At 36.9% G+C, this 22,814-nt stretch overlaps 1 protein-coding gene across 2 annotated transcripts in view; it reads left to right on the forward strand.

The window, feature by feature from the left end:
• PRIM2 (DNA primase subunit 2) overlaps positions 1-22,814 on the forward strand; it is a 369,300-nt gene that overhangs the window by 240,570 nt on the left and 105,916 nt on the right. For both annotated transcript variants that reach the window (XM_072642540.1, XM_072642541.1), the window contains exons 9-10: positions 9,474-9,546; positions 11,411-11,596. In XM_072642540.1, coding sequence (XP_072498641.1) covers positions 9,474-9,546; positions 11,411-11,596 — 259 coding nt within the window. The remainder of the gene's footprint in view (positions 1-9,473; positions 9,547-11,410; positions 11,597-22,814) is intronic.

Consider the following 22,814-nt stretch of genomic DNA (forward strand, 5'->3'; position numbering starts at 1 on the left):
TTATTTTCAGTATTTTTCTGATTTTTTGGTGACTTCTGCAAATGATTTGACTTTTCAGTTTTCTGCTGCCTTTCATCTGAGAATCCATGAAGTAGGGAAAAAGATTAGTTAAGGTTGGAGATATTTCAGATTAGTAACTATCAATACCCATTTTTATGGATAAAGAAACTGAGGCACTGTAAGATGTGTACCTCATGACTGCATGTATTGAATAAAATGGAAGTTGACTCTAAAATTTTGGTTTTTAAATTCCTCTTGTCAGGAAACTGAATATGTGAGTTTTCCAGTGATGGTTTACTTTAATGTTAGTAGCACTTCAAATCTTTAGTTTTTCTTTCTGTTAAAAATTGTCAGCTTGCTATATTTTAAATTATGGCAATGGCGGCAAATCTACCTTTATGTTTTGGTAGTGAATGGGATATGAAGGGTCTCATGCATTCACATTGAGTCATATCTCCCACTTAAAAAAATGAGTTCTTTATATTTCTGGCATGGAGGGAATTGAAGCGGCAATGAATAATCTCTCTTCTCCCACCTCCCAAGTTATGATTGACAAGTGTTTTTTAATTGGACTTGTTTGAGTTAATAGATACATCATGAGGTAATTAAGAATTGTTTTTTCTGTAGAAAAGGATTCCTGATAGTATGCTTTCATAAAACTAACATTAGCAGGTTTCTCGGTGACAACCAAAAATTTGCATACTTTCATTCATTGAGTAGATCTATAATTTTATTGTGAAGATATTTTAATAAGAATGTATTTTGACAGCTTATTAGCCTGGCAGCTGCATTCATTTGGAGGCACCGTGTAAAGCAGACACCAAGGTTTGCTAGAAAAGTGTCTCTGTTTTTCTAGATAATGGTTATGAATCTTTTTTAGCAACCTCCCTTGACACTGCAGGGTAAAAACCTAATGTCCAATTTCATTGGCTAATGTGAACTTATTTGAAAGCTTGCTATCCTTTTGTGATGGTCCCATATGTTCCTTTTCCTCTGCATTTCTTCATTTCCTGCTCTTTGAACATCCCAGAGTTACGAGAAAATGCACCTTATTTTTACTGGTAGATATGGGTAATCATAGAATATTAGAGCAAATATGAAGCTTAGGGATTGTCTAAGTTCAGACATTTTCCCATTTTATTTTATTTTATTTTTTAAAATTTATTTATTTGTTTTCAGCATTCATTTCCACAAAATTTTGAGTTCCAAATTTTCTCCCCATTTCTCCCCTCCCACCACCCCAAAACACCAAGCATTCTAATTACCCCTATCACCAATCTGCCCTCCTTTCTAACATCCCTCCCTTCCCTTATCCCCATCTTCTCTTTTGTCCTATAGGGCGAGATAAATTTCTATACCCCATTACCTGTATTTCTTATTTCCTAGTTGTATGCAAGAACAGAACTCAACAGTTGTTCCTAAAACTTTGAGTTCCAACTTCTCTTCCTCCCTCCCTCCCCACCCATCCCTCTTGGGAAGGCAAGCAATTCAATATAGGCCATATCTGTGTAGTTTTGCAAATGACTTCCATAATAGTCATGTTGTGCAAGACTAACTATATTTCCCTCCATCCTATCCTGCCCCCCATTTCTTCTATTCTCTCTTTCGACCTTGTCCCTTCCCACGAGTGTTGACTTCTAATTCCTTCCTCCTCCCACTGCCCTCCCTTCCATCATCCCCCCCACCCTGCTTATCCCCTTCTCCCCCACTTTCCTGTATTGTAAGATAGGTTTTCATACCAAAATGAGTGTGCATTTTATTCCTTCCTTGAGTTGAATGTGATGAGAGTACTCTGGGGGTCTGTAAGATTTCAGTTCCTCCAAGGTGGTACAATCAAGCATGTACACTGATCTGGGAGCAGGAAGAAATTTTTGTGCTCAGAATCTTAGAGCTTCCTCTTCACAACCACCTCACCTCCAGTTCTGCCAAGCCAGCACTGGAGGCTGAGATTCGATAAGCTGCAGGGCAGGGCAGTCATTCAGTGTGAGATAAAGATCAGCTGTTCAAATCCCCCAGGAGTATTAGGTGGGGGCAGGGCCACCACACAGGGTTGAGATAAGAATCAGCTGCTCAGTGCCCTCAGGGGTTTTACAATCCAACAATGGATGTGGGCTGCTATAGGGGCTGCTGTGGAAGCTGCTGCCACTCACTACATGAGGCCTCTTTGGCCACTGCCTGAGGCCGGAGTTATCAGAAGGCCCTTCTCCCTTCTCTGCTAGCTGAGAAAACCCTGTCACTGACCTTTGGTGCCTGTGGGTTGAGGGATCTTGGAACTGCTGCTACTGTGACTGGGGATTCCACCCCCGAGGCCTGCTCGAGTCCTCCTTCCAGAGCCCCCTTGCTGGGCCAAGGCTGTGCTGGGCTCCCCTCCACATCTGGTGCGACAGACGTTTCCTGTGGGCCTTTCAGATCATCCTGGGCTGGAAATCTCCTCCACTCTGTTGTTCTGTGGCTTCTGCTGCTCTAGAATTTGTTGAGAGTCTTTCTTTACAGGTATTTTATGGGCTGTGGGGGAAGAGCTTGTATATGTGTGACTTTCTACTCTGCCATCTTGGCTCCACCTCCATTTTTCCATTTTATAGGTAAAGATACTTTTGCTCTTGGGGATTAAGTGATTTGCCCAAGGGTCAACTGCTGAGTGACTGGAGCTAGGATTTGTACTCAAGTCTCCTGCCTCCCAGCCTTGTGCTTTGTGTGTTTTAAATATTTTAGAGAATTGATAGCCTTAACTTAAGTTATCCAGATTGATTTGTGGAGTATTGTTTGTGATACAAACATTTCTCATTTTTGTTTTACTGGATAGATTTCCTCTTGTAAAATATGTGTTCAGTGTAATGGGATTTTAGGCCTTGAAGAGAGCTCCAGAGATTATGAGCTCATATGATTTAGAGCTTTGAGATCTAGTTCAATACCTTCATTTTACAAATAAGGAAACCTAAAGTGAGTGAGTGAAATGTTCCAAGACCATACAGTTAGGAGCTGAAGCAGAGTTCATACGTCTCTTCTACTAAGACATTTTTGTATTACAAAGTTGGACAGAGTTCAAGAAGATGAAATTTAATATGTATAAATGTAAAGTCTCACACTTGGGCCCAAAAAATCAATTTCATTGGTACAAGAAAGAGGAGGTGTGGTTAACATAGCAGTTTGTATGAAAAAGATGGAAGGTGGAGGTGGGAAAAGCCATTATGAATCAACAGTGCCACACTGCAGCCAGAGAATCTGTTGCAATGTTAAATTGTACGAAGAGAAGCATTGAGTTTAGGATTAGGGTGATGATCGTCCCACATCCTTCACTGGGATCCTGGGACCTTATTAAAAAATGAAAACCCACCAGAATGCTCACAGATCACTTCTTTGCCAGGCAGTTGTTCTTTGGCATATAATTTAACTGTCTAAACTCCATTTCCTATTTTTGAGTTAAAATATAAAAAGTAGATATCATTTCTTCACATTTCTCTTAATAAAATAATTTAAACCTTTTTTGTTACTTTTTTGTATTTTAAATTTTATGTGGTATTCATTCCTGTATGCTTTTTTCTGTAGTCCTATTCTAATTTTTTTTAAAAGGATGTCAATTCCTAAAGAGAAACTAAGAAGCATGGAACCCATCCTCAGGGTAGTGGGAATATTATTTGGTTGTTTCTTATGTAATTTACTTTTTGTCCAGTTACAGTCATACCTTTTTAAGATTAGAACTTTACTGACTTGAGGTCATGTAATTTTTTCTCTTACCATATACTTATGCTTCTCATGTCAATTTCTTGTCATGTAGCACATTTAGGAAAGGTGTTGTTTCTTACCGTCTTCCTAAAGCCAAGTGCCATTATTTCCTTAAGATTTTTTTTTCCTCTCAAGTTATTTTATTTGATTTGACAACCATGGATAAGATGTGAGGCATTCAAAGTTCTGGGAGAAGGTATGGCTTTGTAACTTTGGACAAGTCCTTTTCCTTTTCAACTCAGTTTATTCATTTGTAAAACAAAGATTATACTTGATTCTCCTTTAAGTCAACTGTATAATTAAAAGGATACTTAAGGTAATATAATATTAATTTCTAATTGTCTGCCTTGTTTTCTCTCTTTGGAGATTACTTGTGGAGAGTTGAGTTGTTCCATGCTGCTTAAGAAAAGCACCACCCATTAGATTATTGATTTGATTTTTCTGTGCTACAGGCACAGATCAGGGACCTTGATTTAGTTGTGGTAATTATCTGCCATTTTTGATGACCCTTGCTAGTAAATGGAGCTATAATTTAGACATTACAGTAAATGGTACTTTAAAGTCTTAGACAAAAGGTGCTGTATTATATTTTAAAGAAGAGAGATCTTGTGAATTCTATAAATTCTACTAAGAGCTTTAACTTGTTTGTATGCTTAATCACATGCTTATTGTTTTATGATTATGAAGTCTTTTTGAAATATGGTCTTTGATCAGTGTTATAACTTGGGAGTGAGGGTGTAGGAATAGGTTAGTCAGTCATTCAACAGGTATTTATTAAGCATTTACTATATGCCAGATGTTGTACTAAGCCTGGGGGATACAAAGAAAGAAACCCAATCCCTACTATCAAGGAGCATTATATTCTAGTGGAATATATAGCATTTATAAAAGTAATCTGAAAAGAGAAGGTTTTGAGCTCAGTCTTGAAGGAAGACTGGGAAACTAAGAGACAGAGGTGAGCAGGTGGGGCATTCTAGGCATTAGGGTCAGCTAGTACAAAAGCACAAAGCTGGGAGGTGAGGGTGATAGCCTGTCACATGTAAGGAAATGCAGACATGCCTATGTCATTGGGTCATATAGTGTGTATATAAGGAAGTAAGTTGTAAGAAAGTAGGAAAAGACCAAGTCTTCAGTCCTGTCTTTCTATCAGAGCTATACACTGGCCGCCATCAAGTCCAAAGGGCACAGTGGATACAGTACCAGGCCTAGAGTCAGGAAGACTCATCTTACTGAATTCAAATCTGACCTCAGACACTTAATGATTGTGTGACCCTGGATAAGTCACTTAACCCTGTTTGCCTCAGTTTCCTCATTCATAAAAATGAGCTGGAGAAGGAAATGGCAAACTAGTCCAGTATCTTTGCAAAGAAAACCCTATGTAGCATTATAAAGAGCTAGACACAACTGAAGAACAACAACATTCAAGTCCAAAAACAGTCCTTGCGATCAGAGTTTGCAGTAGAATCCAATGCCGCATTAATATTCCATTTTACCAGCATTCAAATTGGGATTTCATCAGTTGTTAATTCCATTAACTTTTCCAATTACCAAATTTTGCCATCGTATTCATTGGCATATCCTTTTCACTTACCTCCCAACCTCCTGCTTCCCCAATTATGTCATCCAGTATTATTGTCCTGTGTATATAAACTCATCCTTCTAACCTAGGATGAACTGATATGAACTTAAATGTTGGGAGGGGGGATTTATATCTTTATTTCAATATAATTTGCTTCCTTTGCAGTCTTATATATTTTATTTTATTCATTCAAAAACTCCAGTCTGAAAAGGAGTAACTATGATTCCAAACTGGTCTATGACAATAAAAAGGTCAAGAACCCCTGTTTTACTTCCACACTTATATTCCCATCTCAATCATTCTCCTTGACTTTACAGTGTTCTGACCTTAGAAATGTGCAAACCTTAACATCTGATTTCAGTATTCCTGCTATGTGTTTATACTTAACTCCTTTATACATACTTTATGATTCAGTGACATTGGCCTTCTTGGTTCTCTTAGCACTGGACACTCCAGTTCATGATTGCATTTTTCCTGGCTGTCCTCCATGCCTGGAACTCCTCCTTCCTTTTCTCTTCCTCCTGGCTTCTGTGGTTTTCTTTAAGTCTCAGCTAAAATTTTGCCTTTTGCAAGAAGTCTTTCTCAGTCTTCTTTAATCTTAGAGCCCTCTCTCTGAGATTATTTTCAATATATATTTTATTTGTACATAGTTGTTTGCATATTTTCTTCTGATGAGACCTTGAACTCTTTGAGAGCAGGGACTGATTTTTTTTGGTCTTTGTATCCTCAGGACTTAGTACAGTGCCTGGTGACACAATAGGCAATTTAATCAATTCTTGTGGACTTGCCTTGACTGGGCTGCTGAGTATTATTGAAGAAAATCCCAGAACTGAATTTACTTGGTCTGCTATGAATTCATATGATCTAACCTTGGCTAGTCCTTCTCTGCTTATAGAATTTCACAGTTGGAAGGACCTTAGAGGTTATTTTAACTAGTTGATCTACTTGAGGCATGGATCTCCTCTATAGAATCTGTGACAAATGGCTTATTAGCTTTTACTTGAATACTTCCAGTAATAAGAAGCTCATTACCTCTGGAGGTAGACTATCCCATTTTCAGAAAACTTTTACTTTTGAAGAAGTGCTTCCTTACATTAAGGCACAATTTTCTTTTTTGTAATTTTCACTCACTCGTCCTGGCTCTCTGCTCTGCAGCCAACCAGAGTACAAATTGAACTTCTTGATCTTTGAAATATTTGAAGACCATCACATACCTCCCAAAGTCATCTTTCCCCAGGTTGGACATTCATTTCCTTTAGTCAATCTTCATATGACTTCTTGTGGTGTTAATGGTGAACATGCTTGAATTTGTCAATGTTACTTTGTATAAATTGTAGTAGGTAGAGAGCTGGCCTCCTAGCCAGAACTGGGAAGACATGGGTCCAAGGCCTGACTCTTACACATGCTGGTTGTGTGACCTGGGGCAAATTACTTAACCTCTAAGGGAATGAATGGGGTGGAGGTGGAGGCGATAGGTGGAAAGGGGAATGTTTATCTAGTGCTTCTGTGTGCTAGGAGCTTTGCTAAAGGCTGAGAATACAAACAATAAAAAAAAAAACAAACCAGTCCTTGCTCTCAAGGAAATGATATTTTAATAAGGGAAGACAACATATATAAGAGAGTAGAAATGGGTATTTTGGACTGGGAGGTCACAGGGGTGGGGAGTGGAGTCCATAGGACAATTGATTGATATGTTCTTTCAAAGAACAGTAATATTAATTTGATTACTATTCCAGAGCTTGAGGTGGAAAGGGGATAAGGAGGAGGGGAGAAAAAAAGGGGGAATAATAAGAAAATGGTGAGAGAGCTGGTGGGTCTGAGTTGAAATATTTATGGAGAACTCTTCACTAATCTGATAGTACCCACCTATCTCCTGGTAGGTGCCAAATTGGTGACTATATATAAGACCATATGCAGTGAAGATTCCCCAGTGGATGGAATTTCCTTATCCAGGAGTCTCCTGTTAATGAAATCATAAATCCAGTCCTACTGGATTCCCACACTTAAAAATATGTCATCCTTAAGGCAACATTGCTCCATTCTTTAATATGCTTCTGTTAATGCAGCCAAAGATTACAATAGTTTTTTTGGATTGCTATTGCATGCTAGTTGACTCCAAATCCTCTACTCCAAATCCTCTAGGTCGGTCTCACATCAATTTACAAATCTCTTCCTACCTGTACTTTTCTAGTTGATTCTTTTGAACTAGAGTACAAGACTTTATATTCATTCCTATTAAATATCTCCTTCTTATATACAGTCCATCATTCCTATCTGTTAAGACTTTTTTGAATTCCAATTCTGTTATCTAACACATTGGCTATCATGCCCAACTTCTTTTCCTCTACAATTTTGAGAGTGTACCATCTTTGTCTTCATCCAAATCTTTGCCAAAAATGTTAAATGAAGCAAGGCAGAGGGAAAGCAGTACATGTACTTCATGAGGTCACCTTCTAGCTTAATGTTTTTCCATGAACTAAAACTTTTCTCGTTGAACTGTTCAACCTGTTTTTTTGAATCTACCCAACTGTCCTACAGTGTAGTCAGAGAAAATGTATTTATTTATGTAATTGGGGTTTGTGAATTACTGCTCATTGCTTTTGGATGTTATAACCCTTGTGTGTGCTACTTCCCCCTGGAGGCTTCAAATCTTCATAATAACACACCTGACTTGACTGATCACAAAATAAATATCCTTGCTATAAGTACCATTGGGATTTGCTAGCATTACAAATAATTGTATCTTTACAGTGTAGTATTTTAATAGGTCCATTATTATAACAAACTGCATAGACTTTTAAACAACACCAGTTAAAATGTACAGGATGGATAATCGCATTTCTTAGGCGAGCATGATATGTTTTGTTTTGTTTTCTTATTTTCTACATTGTGAAAAGAGCCTTGTGAAACGCTTTTTGGGAAAAACTTTGGGTTTGCATCTTAGTAGTACCACTACCCACTAGATTAAAAACCTTAGATAAACTACTTATTCTCTCTAAGCTTCAATTTTCTCATTCGTTAAATGGGAATAGTCAATCACCAAGTACTGTACCAACTTTAATGTGGTAGTACCAGATACTTGACTGTTTCCCCTATTGATTTTCTTTCTCTCTCCTGTTAATTTTTAATGTTTTATCCATTGAGGTACTTTTCTTATTTTTTGCATAATTATTACTACCTCTCCCACTCTCCTCCTCTTCTTCCTGTAGAATGTTCTCTTCTCTATCAGTAAAGCCATCTCTGAAAAATAAATTAGTATGGTGGTTCAGTCATTTTTCGGTTATGTCCAAATCTTTGTTACTCCATTTGGGATTTTCTTGGCAGTGATACTGGAGTGGTTTGCCATTTCCTTCTCCAGCCCATCTTACTGATGAGGAAACTGAGGCAAACAGGGTTAAGTGACTTGTTCATGGTCACACAGCCAGTAAGTGACTGAGGCCAAATTTGAACTGAGGAAGTTGTGTCTTCCTGACTTCAGGTCTGATACTCTATCCACTACACCACCTAGCTGCTCTTAAATAAATAAAAGAGTATGGTGAGGCAAAACAAATTCACATAGCTTATCTCTGAAAGTAAATGGCTCATTCTGTACCTGTTGTCTGTCACCTCTTTGCCAAGAAGTGGGAACTCCTTTTCATCATTAGTCTTCTGGAGTCCAAACTGGCCATTGCCTTCACTGGAGTTTTTGAGTTTTTCCAAAGTTCCTGTCCTTTACAGCACTGCAGTCAGGGCATGATTTGTTCTCTTGGTTCTACTCACTTCACACTAAATCAGCTCATACATGTTTTCCTAGGTTTTTCTCAGTCCAACCATTTTGCATTTCTTATAATCTAGTTTGTTCAACCCATCCCAATGGATTGATATCTACTTTGTTTCTGGTGATTTTTAGTAAGAAAAATTGCATTATGAGTATTTTTGTACATTTGGGTTCTTTACCTCCTAAATAACTTTAATCATTTTAGGGTATAAGCTTAATAATGATAGCACTGTTTTAAAGGATATGTACTATTTATAAGTTTGTGATTTAATTACCATCATTAATGCTGATACTTCTATGTGAAGTATCATAATTTTGAATTTAACCTTTAGAAAATTTTAAATTTTTAGTTGAAGCAATCTACATAGTGTAGATAAAAATCTTAATATTTTCATGTGTGTCTTTTTACCCTAGTCATTCCTATGTTGGTCAAGATTACAGTGCTCAAGGAAATATGGGAAAAATTTCACTGGATCAGCTTGATTCTGTGAGTACCATATCCTTTAGAATCTAAGTGGTTTTTCATGTAAATCAATGAATAAGCATTTGCTCAGTGTCTACTATGTGCTAGGCACTGTGCTAAATTCTGGAAATATAGAAAATATACAGGCATTCTTTAACAAAGGGTTAATTTTTATAAGAACATATTTAGAATAATTTATCTGAAAGAAAAGCTTTTTCTAAAAGTATTCAAGATTAAATTTCTTATACCTAGTAACCTTCTTTTCCTAAGAGTGTGGGGGGTGGGGAGGGGGAAGCTATTTTCAATCAGAATTTAATCCTATGAGAAGAAAGAGTAGATAGAGATCTAGTTTTAGAGTTAAGAAGACTACTGTGCAAGTCCCAATCTTTGAAACACCTCTTTGTGACCTTGTGTAAGTCCCTTTATCTCTGAGTGCCTTAATAAGATTATAGATTGCCAAACTGTTGTTGGTCTGCATTGGTAGTAGTACTTTCGTTACTAGGAGTCTCTTGTATGGATGAAATCACAGATCTGAACCAAAAAATTAAAAAGAGCAATTTCAATAGTATTTCTCAAGTGAAATTTCCTTAAGATATGGTAGGTAAATGGTATTCATATTTTGAAACAAAGATTTTTTACATTTGGATAAGAAGAAATTAAAATTTCCATAATCATAGACAAGTATCCTTGGAATGACATTATAATAATGGAGAGTACATTTCTGGCAAGCTACTGTGTAGTTCTGTAGACACACAGACTATTTCTTAGAATTACAGAGCTGGAAGGGACCTCAGAAACTCAAGTCTATCTCATACCTGAGGAAGCAAGGTTCCCTTGTAGAGTGAATGAGTTCATTAAGAATCTTCCAGCATATCTGGTATTCCTAGGCAGCAGTCCATTTGTCTACTTTGAATTAGTCCCTTATCCCAACCCTTACCTCCCCAAAAAGAAAGGACAAAGAACTCGAAAGAAATCAGCAATAGAGTACTTAATTAATAAACCAATATACTGGGACTTATCATCCTGTCACATATACTAATTAAAAATAGGCTGAGTTTTAAGCGATAAGGAAGTGAAATTGAGTCATAATAAGGTCAGCCACATAAGAGAAAATTATAAATGCTTATAGAAATGAATCAGAGTTCACATTCAACCTGTTGCCTACTGTAATAAAGTGATTACTTTTAAGATTCCTAGAAAGAGTAATAGAATTGATTATCAACCTCACACAAGTTAGTTGGAACTTGTTCTAACTTGTCCATCCTTTAATCTTCTGAAACAGCTCTCACACCCTTCTGAGGTCTGTGCCTCGTTGTGTTGCTGGGTGAATGACCTGAGCCTTCATTTCTCATTGCTTTTTGAAAGGAAAAGATAACCCTTTAAAGTAAGGGAATAGAGCTGGATCCTTATTAATTTTATTGACAGCTGCTCTGATTGTTTATAGGTTTTATGCTGAAACAAGGAGGCACTTTTTTTTTATTTGCAGAAAAAATGCCATGCTACTCTTGCATTTTTGTTCGATTCTGTATTCATTAAAAAGGAGTAGATTTGAGTGTTGAAACTAGGGCAGTGTGACTTAGAGGGACAGTGCTTCAGAAAATTCACTAGTCTTTTTGGTTCCAGATAGGAGATTGGCTGAGATTATTATGTTCATTGTCTTTGTTTTCTCTTTTACTCTAGTACAATATGTATTTTTTAGCTTTCACTGTGTGTCTGTGATTAGAAACCACATCTCTTGTCTCTGTCTCTGTAACTATAGTGATTCTTCAATAATACATCTCTTTTGTTTTTAATTTTTCCAAGTAGCATGAATTTATAATTCCTATAGATAAATATTATAAATCAAATAGTTAATCTGCCTAACAGCGACAAGTTATTTTCCTTACAGCTTGCAATGAAATCATTCCCACTTTGTATGCGTCAGTTGCATAAAGCTTTGCGAGAACATCATCATCTTCGCCATGGTGGCCGAATGCAATATGGTCTTTTCCTGAAGGGAATTGGCTTAACGCTGGAACAGGCTTTGCAGTTCTGGAAGCTAGAATTTATCAAAGGAAAAGTGGATACAGACAAGGTAATTTTTTTTAAATCAGAAATTTACTTATCCTTGTTAAGTTTTAACTAACCTGGTTCATATTTTTTTTTTTCATTTATTCTGCAAACCCAGAATGGTATCTTTCACATTTCTGAAACTGAATTTCCTTGACCTATGAAATTACTTTATATTTTGTGCTTGCTTCTATGAGTGCATGTTGTTTTTTCTAGTACAGGGATGGAAAACCCACAGCCTTGAGGCCAGCTACATGTGGCCTTCTAGGACAGGGGTGGGGAGCCAGTGGCCTTGAGACCACATGTGACCCTCCAGGTCCTCAAGTGCAGCCCTTTGACTGAATCCAAACCTTACAGAACAATTCCTTTTATTAAGGGGATACTTTTCCTGGTCTGTGAAACAGGGAGAATAATGTCTACATTAACTGCCTCATAGGGTCACCGTGATAAAATATCAGTTACATCATGAGATATGAAATAATTCAAATAAGACAGTATATTAAAAAATACTTCAAACCTTGAAGTAGTAGGTAAATAATGCTAATAATTATAATGGTAATAATAATTATTGTTATATATAGCCCTATATACATCATTATGCCTGTCATATATAAATGCAACATATCTGAAAAAAAAATTACACACGTTTCTATGTATTTTAGAAACAACACGGTAATGATGAGTGATGTTGATAGCAGGAATTACAATTCTATAATCTGGGGAGTTATATTTTCCTCTGAGCATTCTATATGAGGCATATTCTGTATGAAACAAGGATAAAAGGGGATGAGACATCTAGAAACTAAGATAGAGAGTAAGAGCTCAGTGGTTTCTCTCCCCCCACTCCTACCCTCCCCACCTCAATATATATATAGAAAACATTTTAGCTTGGAGCCAAGCAATTTCAATACAGACGATTATCCTAAGTTTTACAAACTTGAGTAACTCCTCATATACCTATCCTTAATGTCAGATATTAGGTTTTAATTAGAAAATATACTCATCCTCTTCCTTCCTTTCATGCAGCATGGAATAAATTCATGTTTCTTTTTCTTTCCCCGCTAAGTAAAGATAATTTATAGAGCATGGGACATTTACCAAGTAAATCATACAGCCAAGGATTTATTATATCTCCAGCTGTGTACCCAATTGAAAAAAGCCAGATCCTTTTACAGCATAAAAAAATATGAACGTTTTTCCAGGTGTGTACTAAAGGCAGAATACACTGAAAACTGTCCATAGAATCATTGTAAATTAGGATGGTTCATATAATAGGGATTTGCTTTAAAACAATTTAGGACACTGCTTCTTAAGATTCCTGGGGACATTTTTTTTTTTAATCTGAAACATATGTGAGCAGAGTCTGAAGCAAGAGAAAGCACCAATTTGTTAAAAATAGTCTAAGCTTGTCAGACTATGGCTACTGTCTGAAACAGATATTTGCTGGCAAGCCTGAGAATGCTGTTATGCATTTAATTTTGAAATTTTCCTTTTAAAATATGTAAATGTAAGAAACTTTTTCATTGGTGAACAAAAATGTCATATTTGATATTTTTTTTGTTTTGTGATATGAAAGTAATTTTCTTTTGAAGTTATTTTAAAATGAAAATCAATGAATGTTTTTAGTTTTCTAAGTAAATATCTAAGAGGCCCATATTTTCATTAGTCTGTTATTGATTACAATAAATATATTATTTTGGTTACAGGCATTATAAATTACATGGTACATGGGGAGCTTATGGCTATTTTATTTTTTTTCTGGTTTGGATCTATGAGTTAGTTCATCAGTGTCAGCCACTCCCCTCTAATGATACATATATCAGCAGTATGTGTGTCACTTCATTTATTCAAAAAAGAATTTATTAAATGCTTACCATACATCTAGTACTCTTCTAGGTTCTGGAGACATGAAGAGAAAAATGGCATAATCACCAAGGAACTTAGATTCTTTCACATCCTTATCCTTTTAGAGAGCTGTCAGGGAGATTGAGAGGTAAGTGCTTTGCCCATGGTCAGTCAACTAGTGTGTGAAGCAGTGGGGCATGGAACGCTGGACTTCCTTGTCAGAAAGATTCCTGTTCAGATCCTACCTCAGACACTAGCTCTTTGACCTTGGTCAAAGACTCTTAACCCTTGACTTTTAGCCTCTTTCAGCCTCCTTTTCCTCATCTTTAACATAGAGGTAATAATAATACTTGTCTATAGCATTTGGGAATCAAACAAAATAATGCAGGTCAAGTATTTGGCTAACCTTGATGTTCCATATACCAATGACGTCATCATATTGGTGAAGAATGGTGATAGTCAGGATGTATTGAGATAGGGCTTGAATCCATGTGTTCCTAACTCTAAGCCTGATCCTTTCTCTGACCTCATGCTACTTCTCCGCCTTCTTAGTATCCTGTTGTTATGTCCACCTTTGGGGAGGGGATGTGTATACATTTATATGAATGGACTTATTAGCTCTTTTTTTTCTGACATGCCTTTGCAGAGCAATGATTTTAAGAGCAACTTGGTTTGTAAAAATTCTGTTTAGTTAAACAGAGCTATGCTAGTCATTTGCTAAATGATGCACACTATATAAAAATAATCCTCTTAGTATAGAGGACTGACAGGCTAAGAAGAGCCATTTAGAAAGACTTATTGCTCTTTATAGCAGATTCAGTATATTAGAAACTTTTTGTAGCTCTCAGTATCCCATGGCTAATTTTTAATAGAAGATATTTAACGTAGTGATCATCCATTATAAACTAGCCATGAAATACTGCAAACTCTGCTGAAGATGGTGATTGTGTGTGATGTCATACACACCTATACCACCCACACAGCATTTCACTCACTCAGCCAAAAAGCATTAAGTGCTTACTGTGTACCAGGAAGGACAGCTAGGTAGGTGCAGTGGATAGAGTGCCAAGCCTGAAGTCAAGAGGGCTTGTCTTGCTGGGTTCAAAATCTGGCCTCACACACTTACTAGCTATGTGATCCTGGGCAAGTTACTTAACCCTGTTTGCCTCCATTTTCTTCTCTGTAAAATGACCTGAAGAAGGAATTGGCAAACCAGTCTACTGTCTCTGCCAAGAAAAAGCCAAATGGGATCACGGAGAGTTGGGCATGACTGAAAACCAACTGAAAACCAACAAATGTACTAGGAGGCAATAGACATACAAAGGTATATAGTAGGGATGCAAAGAAAGAAAAAAAGGAACCCCCAAACTTTTATCCTTTAGTTTACATTCTAATGGGGGAAACAATATATAAATAGTTGGGTACATAAAAGATAATATAGAGTAGATGGGAAGTAATCTCAGTGGAAAAAGCGCTAGCATTGGGGTTTGTGGGGATGCCTCCTGGAGAAGGTTGAATTTAAGCTGCATTTTGAAGGAAGCTAAGAGGTACAGGTGAAGATAAAGAGAATTCCAAGCATGGGGGACTGTGTGCGCAAAGACATCAAGATAGGAGACAGAGTGTTAGAATAAAGGAACTGCCGTGGACTAGCATTGTTGGATCATAGGAGGCAATTGTAAGGAGACTGGAAAGGTAGCAGAGAGCCAGACTATGTGCTTTATGTGCCATATAAGCGACTTTATAGTTGATTCTGAAGGTACTAGGGAGTCATTGGAATTTATTGGGAGGTGGGGCTTTGACATGGTAAGTCCTGTACTTTAGGAAAATCACTTTGGTGACTGAGTGGAGGATGGATTGAAAGAGGGAAACCTGAGCCAGACAGGCAAATTAGGAGAGTATTGCAGTGGTCCGGCCAAGAAATGAAGAGAGCCTGACGTAGGGTGGTGAATGTAGAGAGGATAACATTGAGAGATATCATGAAGGTAGAAATGACTAGATACAGCTAAGCTCTTCTACACAGTAAAAAACTCAATGTTTTCATATCTTTTAAGATGTAAACTGAGGAAGTCTTTTTTTTTGTTAGTTAGTATTTTATTTTTTTCCAATTACATGTAAAGCTAGTTTTCAATATTCATTTTTGTAAAATTTTGAGTTTCAAACTTTTGTTCCTCTTTCCCTCCCCCAAGACAGTAAGCAGTCTAATAGAAGTTATACATGTACAATCAAGTTAAACATATTTCCACATTAGTCATGTTGTGAAAAAAGAACCTGAGGGAAAAACCATGAGAACCAAAAAACAAACAAAAAAACAACAAAGAGAAAAAAGTATGCTTCGCTCTGCATTCAGATTCTGTAATTTTTTTTCTGGATGTGGTTCGCATTTTCCATAACAAGTCTTTTGGAACTGGTCTTGGATCACTGTAGGGCTGAGAAGAGTTCGGTCTATCATAGTTGATCACTGCATGATGTTGCTCTCACTGTATACAGTGTTCTGGTTCTGCTTACTTCACTCAGTGGTTCATGTAAGGCTTTCCAGTGTTTTCTGAAATCTTCCTGCTCATCATTTCTTATAGAAAAATAATATTCTGTTACACTCATATACCACAATTTATTGATCCACTTCCTAATTGATAGTCTTCCCTTTAATTTCCAATTCTTGGCCACCACAAAAAGAGCCACTATAAATATTTTTTGTCCATATGATCTTCCCCCCACCAACTCCCTTTTTTAATCTCTCTGGGATGCAGAACTAGTAGTGACATTGCTGGATCAAAGGGTATATGGAGAGTTTTATAGGCCTTTGGGCATAGTTCCAAATTGCTCTCCAGAATGGTCAGATCAGTTCACAACTCCACCAACAATGTGTTAGTGTTCTAATTTTCCTACCTCTTCTCCAACATTTATCATTTTCCTTTTCTGTCATAGTAACCAATCTGATAGGTGTGAAGTGGTACCTCAGAGTTGTTTTAATTTGCATTTCAAAATGAGGAAATCTTAATAGAAATGATGATGATGATGATGATGATAGTTTATTTATATTCATTGTTTTTTATTATCTCTTCAGTCTTGTCTGACTCTTTGTGTGAAACTCCCATTTGGGGGTTTCTTGGCATAGATACTGGAGTGGTTTGCCATTTCCTTCTCTACTGTATTTTACAGATGAGAAAACTGAGGCAAACAGAATTAAGTGAATTGCCTAGGCCCACACAGATCTTAAATGTTTGAGGCTATATTTGAACTCAGAAAGATGAGTTTTCCTGACTCCAAGCCTGGCACTTTATCCACTTAACCACCTACTTGTCCTTTACCTTTATATGGTACTTTTAGATTTTAGAGACTATCTGGTGAAGAGAAATATTAATGAACTCTGGGCTTATTTTAGTTAAATACTATATATTCCTTTATTAAGTGAAGACTTTACTACTGATATCCCTGCCAGATTTTGAGATATGACTGATTTTTAATAAACGTAGCCATGATTGTTTTAAGGTTAACAGAGATTTTGTTGCTTAATTCTATACTGATAAAATTGCATTGTGCTATCATTTGTAGAGGACCAGAATATTTATTCTTTTATAAAGCTTTCATCAGCAACTACAGGGAGTCAATAGGATCCCAACAATATTTGGGTCTTTTTCCCTCTCATTTTCAACAAACCTGCCTTCCCCTCCCCTTCCCTTTCTCCAACTCCTCTGCTTGAAAATTTATCCTCCATTTACAAAATTCAACTATGAGACAAAATACTGTTGTAATTATAATCATATACCTCTCCCCATATATCATTTAGGTGCTTACAGAATTTGTGTGGCATCAGCAAATTGATGCACATTTTAAGAGTTGGAGTGGTTTAGAGGAAAGATCACTGGAGTTGCAGATAATACTCAAGGTTTTAAATATCAGCTTTAACCCTTAGTAGCTATATGACCATGGACAAGTGACTTGATCTCATTTCACCTTAGTGTTTTTATCTGTAAAATGAGTTTTATCTTCCTTCCTAAATTGTTCCCTTCTCCCTTCCCCCAGTGCTGTAGAGTTCAACTATATTCTATAACCAATGAGTCATCCTGGATTCTTCACTGGCTCTTACTTCCCATACTCAATCTGTTGCCAAGACCTGTTTATTTCTCCTTTGAAACATCTCTTGAAGCAGCCCACTTCACTCCTCTGATACCACCATCATTCTAATGGAGGCCCTTAGCACTTCATGCCTGGACTATTGCAATAGCCTGCCTTGTCTTTTCCACACTCCAGTCTATCTTCCATTGAGCCACTAAAGTAATTTTCCTGAAACATAGATCTGATCATGTCACCTCTGTCTTCCAAGATTAAATACAAAATCCTCTGGTGTTTAAAGCTCTTCATAACCTAGCACTATCCTACATTTCCACTCTTCTTATACCTGACCTCCTGCAATGTAGTTTTCAGTCAACTGACACTGCATTCCTTGCTGTTCCACAAAATGGACACTTCATCAGTTGACTAAAAAAAAATGCTGTTAAAGAAAAAAATGAGAACTCCACAGGGTTTACTGGCAGGATGGTTTGTCCTTCTCTAAGAATGCATTTAACTCCATCAAAAGTAAAGTGAAAGTGAAGCTCATGGTGATGCAGGATTCTTGGCTCAGTAAGAAGGCAGATGAAATTCAGTTTTACACTGATAGTAACAATTTAGGGCTTCCATGGAAGCTATTTATGGCCAAAGACCTATGGTGTATCTCAACTACTTAGCATTGATGGAGCCACATCCGTTAGTGAGAAGGAAAGGGCATAATCCTGGAGAGGTATGAGGATCACTTTCATAGTGTTCTCAACAGATCACTGTCAACCAAAGCTGAAGCTACTGATCATGTAATTCAGGTTAAAAGTCTATTTTTTCCTAACTGAACTTCCAGCTGAAGAAGAGGTTTTGAATGCCATTAGGCTCTTATGTGATAAGGCACCTGGTGCTGATTGTATTCCAGCTGGTCTACTGCTCATACAAAAGTTGACTGAAGTCTTCTGGGTTATGTGGCAAGAGGAGGTTATCTCCCAAGATTTCAAGGATGCCTCCATTATCCTTTCCATAAAGGAAATAGCTTGTCCTGCGACAATCACAGGAGGGCCTCTCACTCATTGCTGGCAAGATTCTTGCCAGAGTCCTCCTTAATAGGCTGATTCTTCACCTGGAAGGTGGTCATCTTGAGAGCCAGCGTGGCTTTAGAAAGCTCCGAGGAACAGTAGATATGGTGTTTGCTGCCTGATAACGACCTTAAGGACAAGCTGTAACCACAGTTACTTATGTGTTAGGGATAGGGATTGGACCTGTAATTTCGCTGGCATACTTTTCCTTAGTTAGGAAACTCCTACTACTAATGCAGGTTAGTACCTTTTCTACAAATTATAGTCTTAGAATTACCTAATATATGGAGAGGTTAAGTGATTTTTCTATGGTCATATGACTAGTCTATATCAGAAGCAGGTCAGATGGCCTGGCCTAGTAAATAGAGAGATATGGCCTTGCAGCCTGAAATACTTGGGTTCATGTCCTATGTTTAACTTGGGTATTATTTACAACAAATTTGGATACCTCATCAGACCCCTTACTGGTAACCAGTATCTTTACTGCCTTTCTCTCCTGCTCCCATCCTAGAGGGAAGGCCCTTTCCCTTACAAGAATAAAAATATGCATAGCTTTTCTCATGCCAGCCTGTCACAGACTGACATGAGGATTTTCCTCATGACAGTCTTGTGAGAAGTAATGCAAGTGTTTTACAGATGAGGAAATTGAGGCTTACAGAGGTTAATTCTTGCCCAAAGTCAAACAGCTGTAAATGTTGGTGCTGGGAATTGACCCTAGGTCTTCTGACTTTGAATATAACATTTTCATAATTATCATTTCTAGATTTACAGATCTTTATGTTTCTTCCTCAGGGTCTAACATCCCTTCCTTAAAAAACAAAAACCAAAGACAACAGCAAAAACAACTACATTTTGCTCCTCCCCTTCCTCCTCCTCCTCATTTCCCCTTTGTTCCTTTCTCCTTTCTCCTCCCCCACTTCTATAGGGCAAGGTAAATGAGGTATATAGGTAGGTCTGGCCAAGCTCTTCTTTATTCCTTCAGCTTTCCACTATTCTGTACACAACAGGCTTTTTTCCCCTAAAATATTTCCTACTAATTTGGCATACTGGTATAGATACTGGTATTTGTATACTTATTGTAGGTATGTAGCTATTTTCTTCAAAATCAACAGGGACAGTGCATTGGGTTATTATACTACTCTCTGGCTTTAATCATTTGGTCACTACCATCTTCCCCAGGCTACCTGCCTCTAGAGTGAATTATTTATTTTCTGACTCCTCACATAATGCAGTCTTCCCCCCACCCCCTCAATAAGCTGCTTTGTTGTTGTTATTGTGTCATTTTTCAGTTGTGTCCAACTCTTTGTGACCCCATTGGGGGTTTTTTTGGCTAAGATACTAGAGTGGTTTGCCATTTCCTTCTCCAGCTCATTTTATAGATGAGGAAACTGAAGTAAACAGGGCTAAGTGACTTGCCCAGAGGCACACAGATAGTAACTAAGGTCTGAGGTCAGATCTGAACTCAGGTCTTCCTGACTCTATGTCCAGTGCTCTCTCTATATATACCTAGCTGCCTGAATGGGTTGCTTAATCACCATTTTTTCTCCTTTCTACTTACTTTTGCCTGTGTTTATTGAATTCATGCATCCTCATTTTTTTTCCTTCCTGGTTATGCTGTTTTTCTCATCTTCTGATGTTATGCTAATTTTTTCTTGAGGAAGGTATATTTTGGGGGCCCTAAAATAATACAAAATCCTATATTAATGTGATTATCATGCAAAGTGTAAGTATCACAGGAGCCTGTCATCAGACATCAATTACTGTGATTACAGTCAAGTTAAGCAAAATTATTATTATAGTCTAAGAAATTACTATTTTCTCTTATAGCAGCTTCTAAATAGTAATAATGTGTTTTTGGCAACTACTTGTTAAGTATTTGACATTAAAGACTTTTATCAGCCATTTGATTCATCAGGTTAGTACCAAGTAATCAGGATAGGCTGCGTAATGGAGTAAAAAGTGGCCATTGCCTTTTGGATGGTTCTTCAGAATGATAGTTGCAGTTTGGGGATTGGAACATTATTAGAAAGTCACCACGTCTTCAGTAACTGAGTCATTTGGGAAATAACACACTCTTATCAGGCATCATTAGTTGCACAAAGATTGATTCTCCACAGAAATAAACAAATAGATAGCAAGAGGAGCAAGTGCATTTTTAAAAAATCTAAGTTCTCCTATGGAAACCTCAGAACAAAACTATAAAATCACTTAGCTCTTTACTGCAGTTTTTGAGATACGTATTTGTTGATAGTATTTGGTAAATATTTAGAGAGGCAGGCTGACAGTATTACCAAAGTTGGCTCTTGGGGTCAGAAGGCCTAAATTCCTGCAAATCTCTTAACCTTTCATTGCCTTTAAGAGTGGAATTTGAAGAATGGTTGTTAAACTGTATCTGAGAGAATTTCCTTACTCATTCCCAATACCAGTGAAATCATAGATGTCATAAAATAACAAAATTTATTATATATATATATATATATATATATATATATATACACACACAAATATATACACATACACATAGTATGCTTTGTGCTGAATTAAACATAGAAAAAGAAAGACCCTTTAGAGTCTGGAATGTGATAGGGAAATGAGAGCTTGGCCAAGCATCATTGAAAGGCATGTGGTTGAAAATGTAATCAAATGAGCTCAACTGTCATGAAGTTTGGAATTAAGAAGTTCTGATAGAGATAAAAATGGGAACAGAATGATGAAGAATGATACTTGTGGGCCTATTTTAAAAAATTATATCCTTAGGAAAAAATAGGAAGAAAATCATAGAATGTTAGAACTTAGAAGGACAATAATTGATCATCTGGATTGACACTCTCATTTTATAGATAAGGAAACTGAGGTACAGAGAGTTGATGTGACCACATTCAGCAAAGTAGGTTGTAAAAGATCATGTGAGTAAAATAAGTCACAATTAGCAACTAATTTTTTAAAATTTAACTTAAACTTACTTTAACTTAGGTAATTGATTTAGTTGTTAGACAATTATTAAATTAACATCGTCAGTTAAAGAACAACATGCAATAGGTGTGAATGGGCTCTTAATTCCAGTCTGTAAAATAAATAAATAAAGCATAGGCGTAAGAGACTAACTGGTCCTTCCCCTAATTTTTCTAGCTCCTCTCTTCCTGTCTCTCCAATGCAAGAAATTTCACTTCTGACAGGTACTTATCCTACCACTGCTTGTGGATCATAAAACCTTTCTTGAAATTTGATATTATTTTAAGAAATCAAAGGTGTTCTCTTTAAAGATGAATGCAATATAAAACAAGAAATTTCTGAATGATTTAGGTTAATAACAGAGCAGTTTTTGGACTTAAAGCCAAGGACACTTTGAAAATATAAAGTATAACGATAGCCAATGTGGTACTTGCAAGTGCAGCTTGGTGACACATGGAAATGAAAAATGTAAAAAAAAAAACAGTAAGTCCATAATAGGAGTCCAAAATTATCTGGAATATTCTAGCACATATATCATTTAACTTGGTACTTTTCATATAATGAAATCTAAAAACTGTTTGTTGATATCTGACCAAGCCAAAACAGGGTACATTCTGTTGATCTTAGGCAATGACATCGTCTCTCTGTACCATCAAACTGGTGAAATTCTGTCAGAATTTACTCTTGAAATACAGTGCTCTAATATTTACATAATGATATTTCCAAAGTCAAATATAGGTTAAAATAATATTCAAATATGTTAAGCAAAAGGTAGATAATTAGTTGCTCTCATCATTATCATTAATTAAGGCCTGGCACTTGTAGGTTGATTCAAATGCCAAATATTTAAATAGTTGGGGCTCTGATTAGGAAATTGAAATTAATCAATCAAATATTTATTGAGTATATACTGTGTACAAGACTTTGTACTTGGTGCTGTGTGGGGATGTTAAAAAGTATAAATATTGCCCTTGCCTTGAGGGCAGTTTAATTGAGATGAGGGATAGAGAAACACATGAAAAACTCAGTGACAACACGAGACAGCAATAAATATGTCATCCCGTGGCTGTCCCATGTGCCACTGTAATGTATGATTAATTGATGAATGGGCAGCATGTATGAGTGCTGTGATTTCAGGGCAGGAAGACATCACTGTGGGCTATAAAGACATTAAAAGTCTCCTAAAGGTCTTTGTTATGTGCCCCAGAATTAGAATAAAGTGTTGTAATGCATTCCAGTAGAATGCTACATGTACACTTTTGAACCTGGTGGGTATCACCTTCCTTGGGTAATGACTAAAAGAAGTGATATTTCCCCAGGCGAAATGAT

Source organism: Notamacropus eugenii, chromosome 2 (genome assembly GCF_028372415.1).
Source record: "Notamacropus eugenii isolate mMacEug1 chromosome 2, mMacEug1.pri_v2, whole genome shotgun sequence".
Taxonomy (NCBI): domain Eukaryota; kingdom Metazoa; phylum Chordata; class Mammalia; order Diprotodontia; family Macropodidae; genus Notamacropus; species Notamacropus eugenii.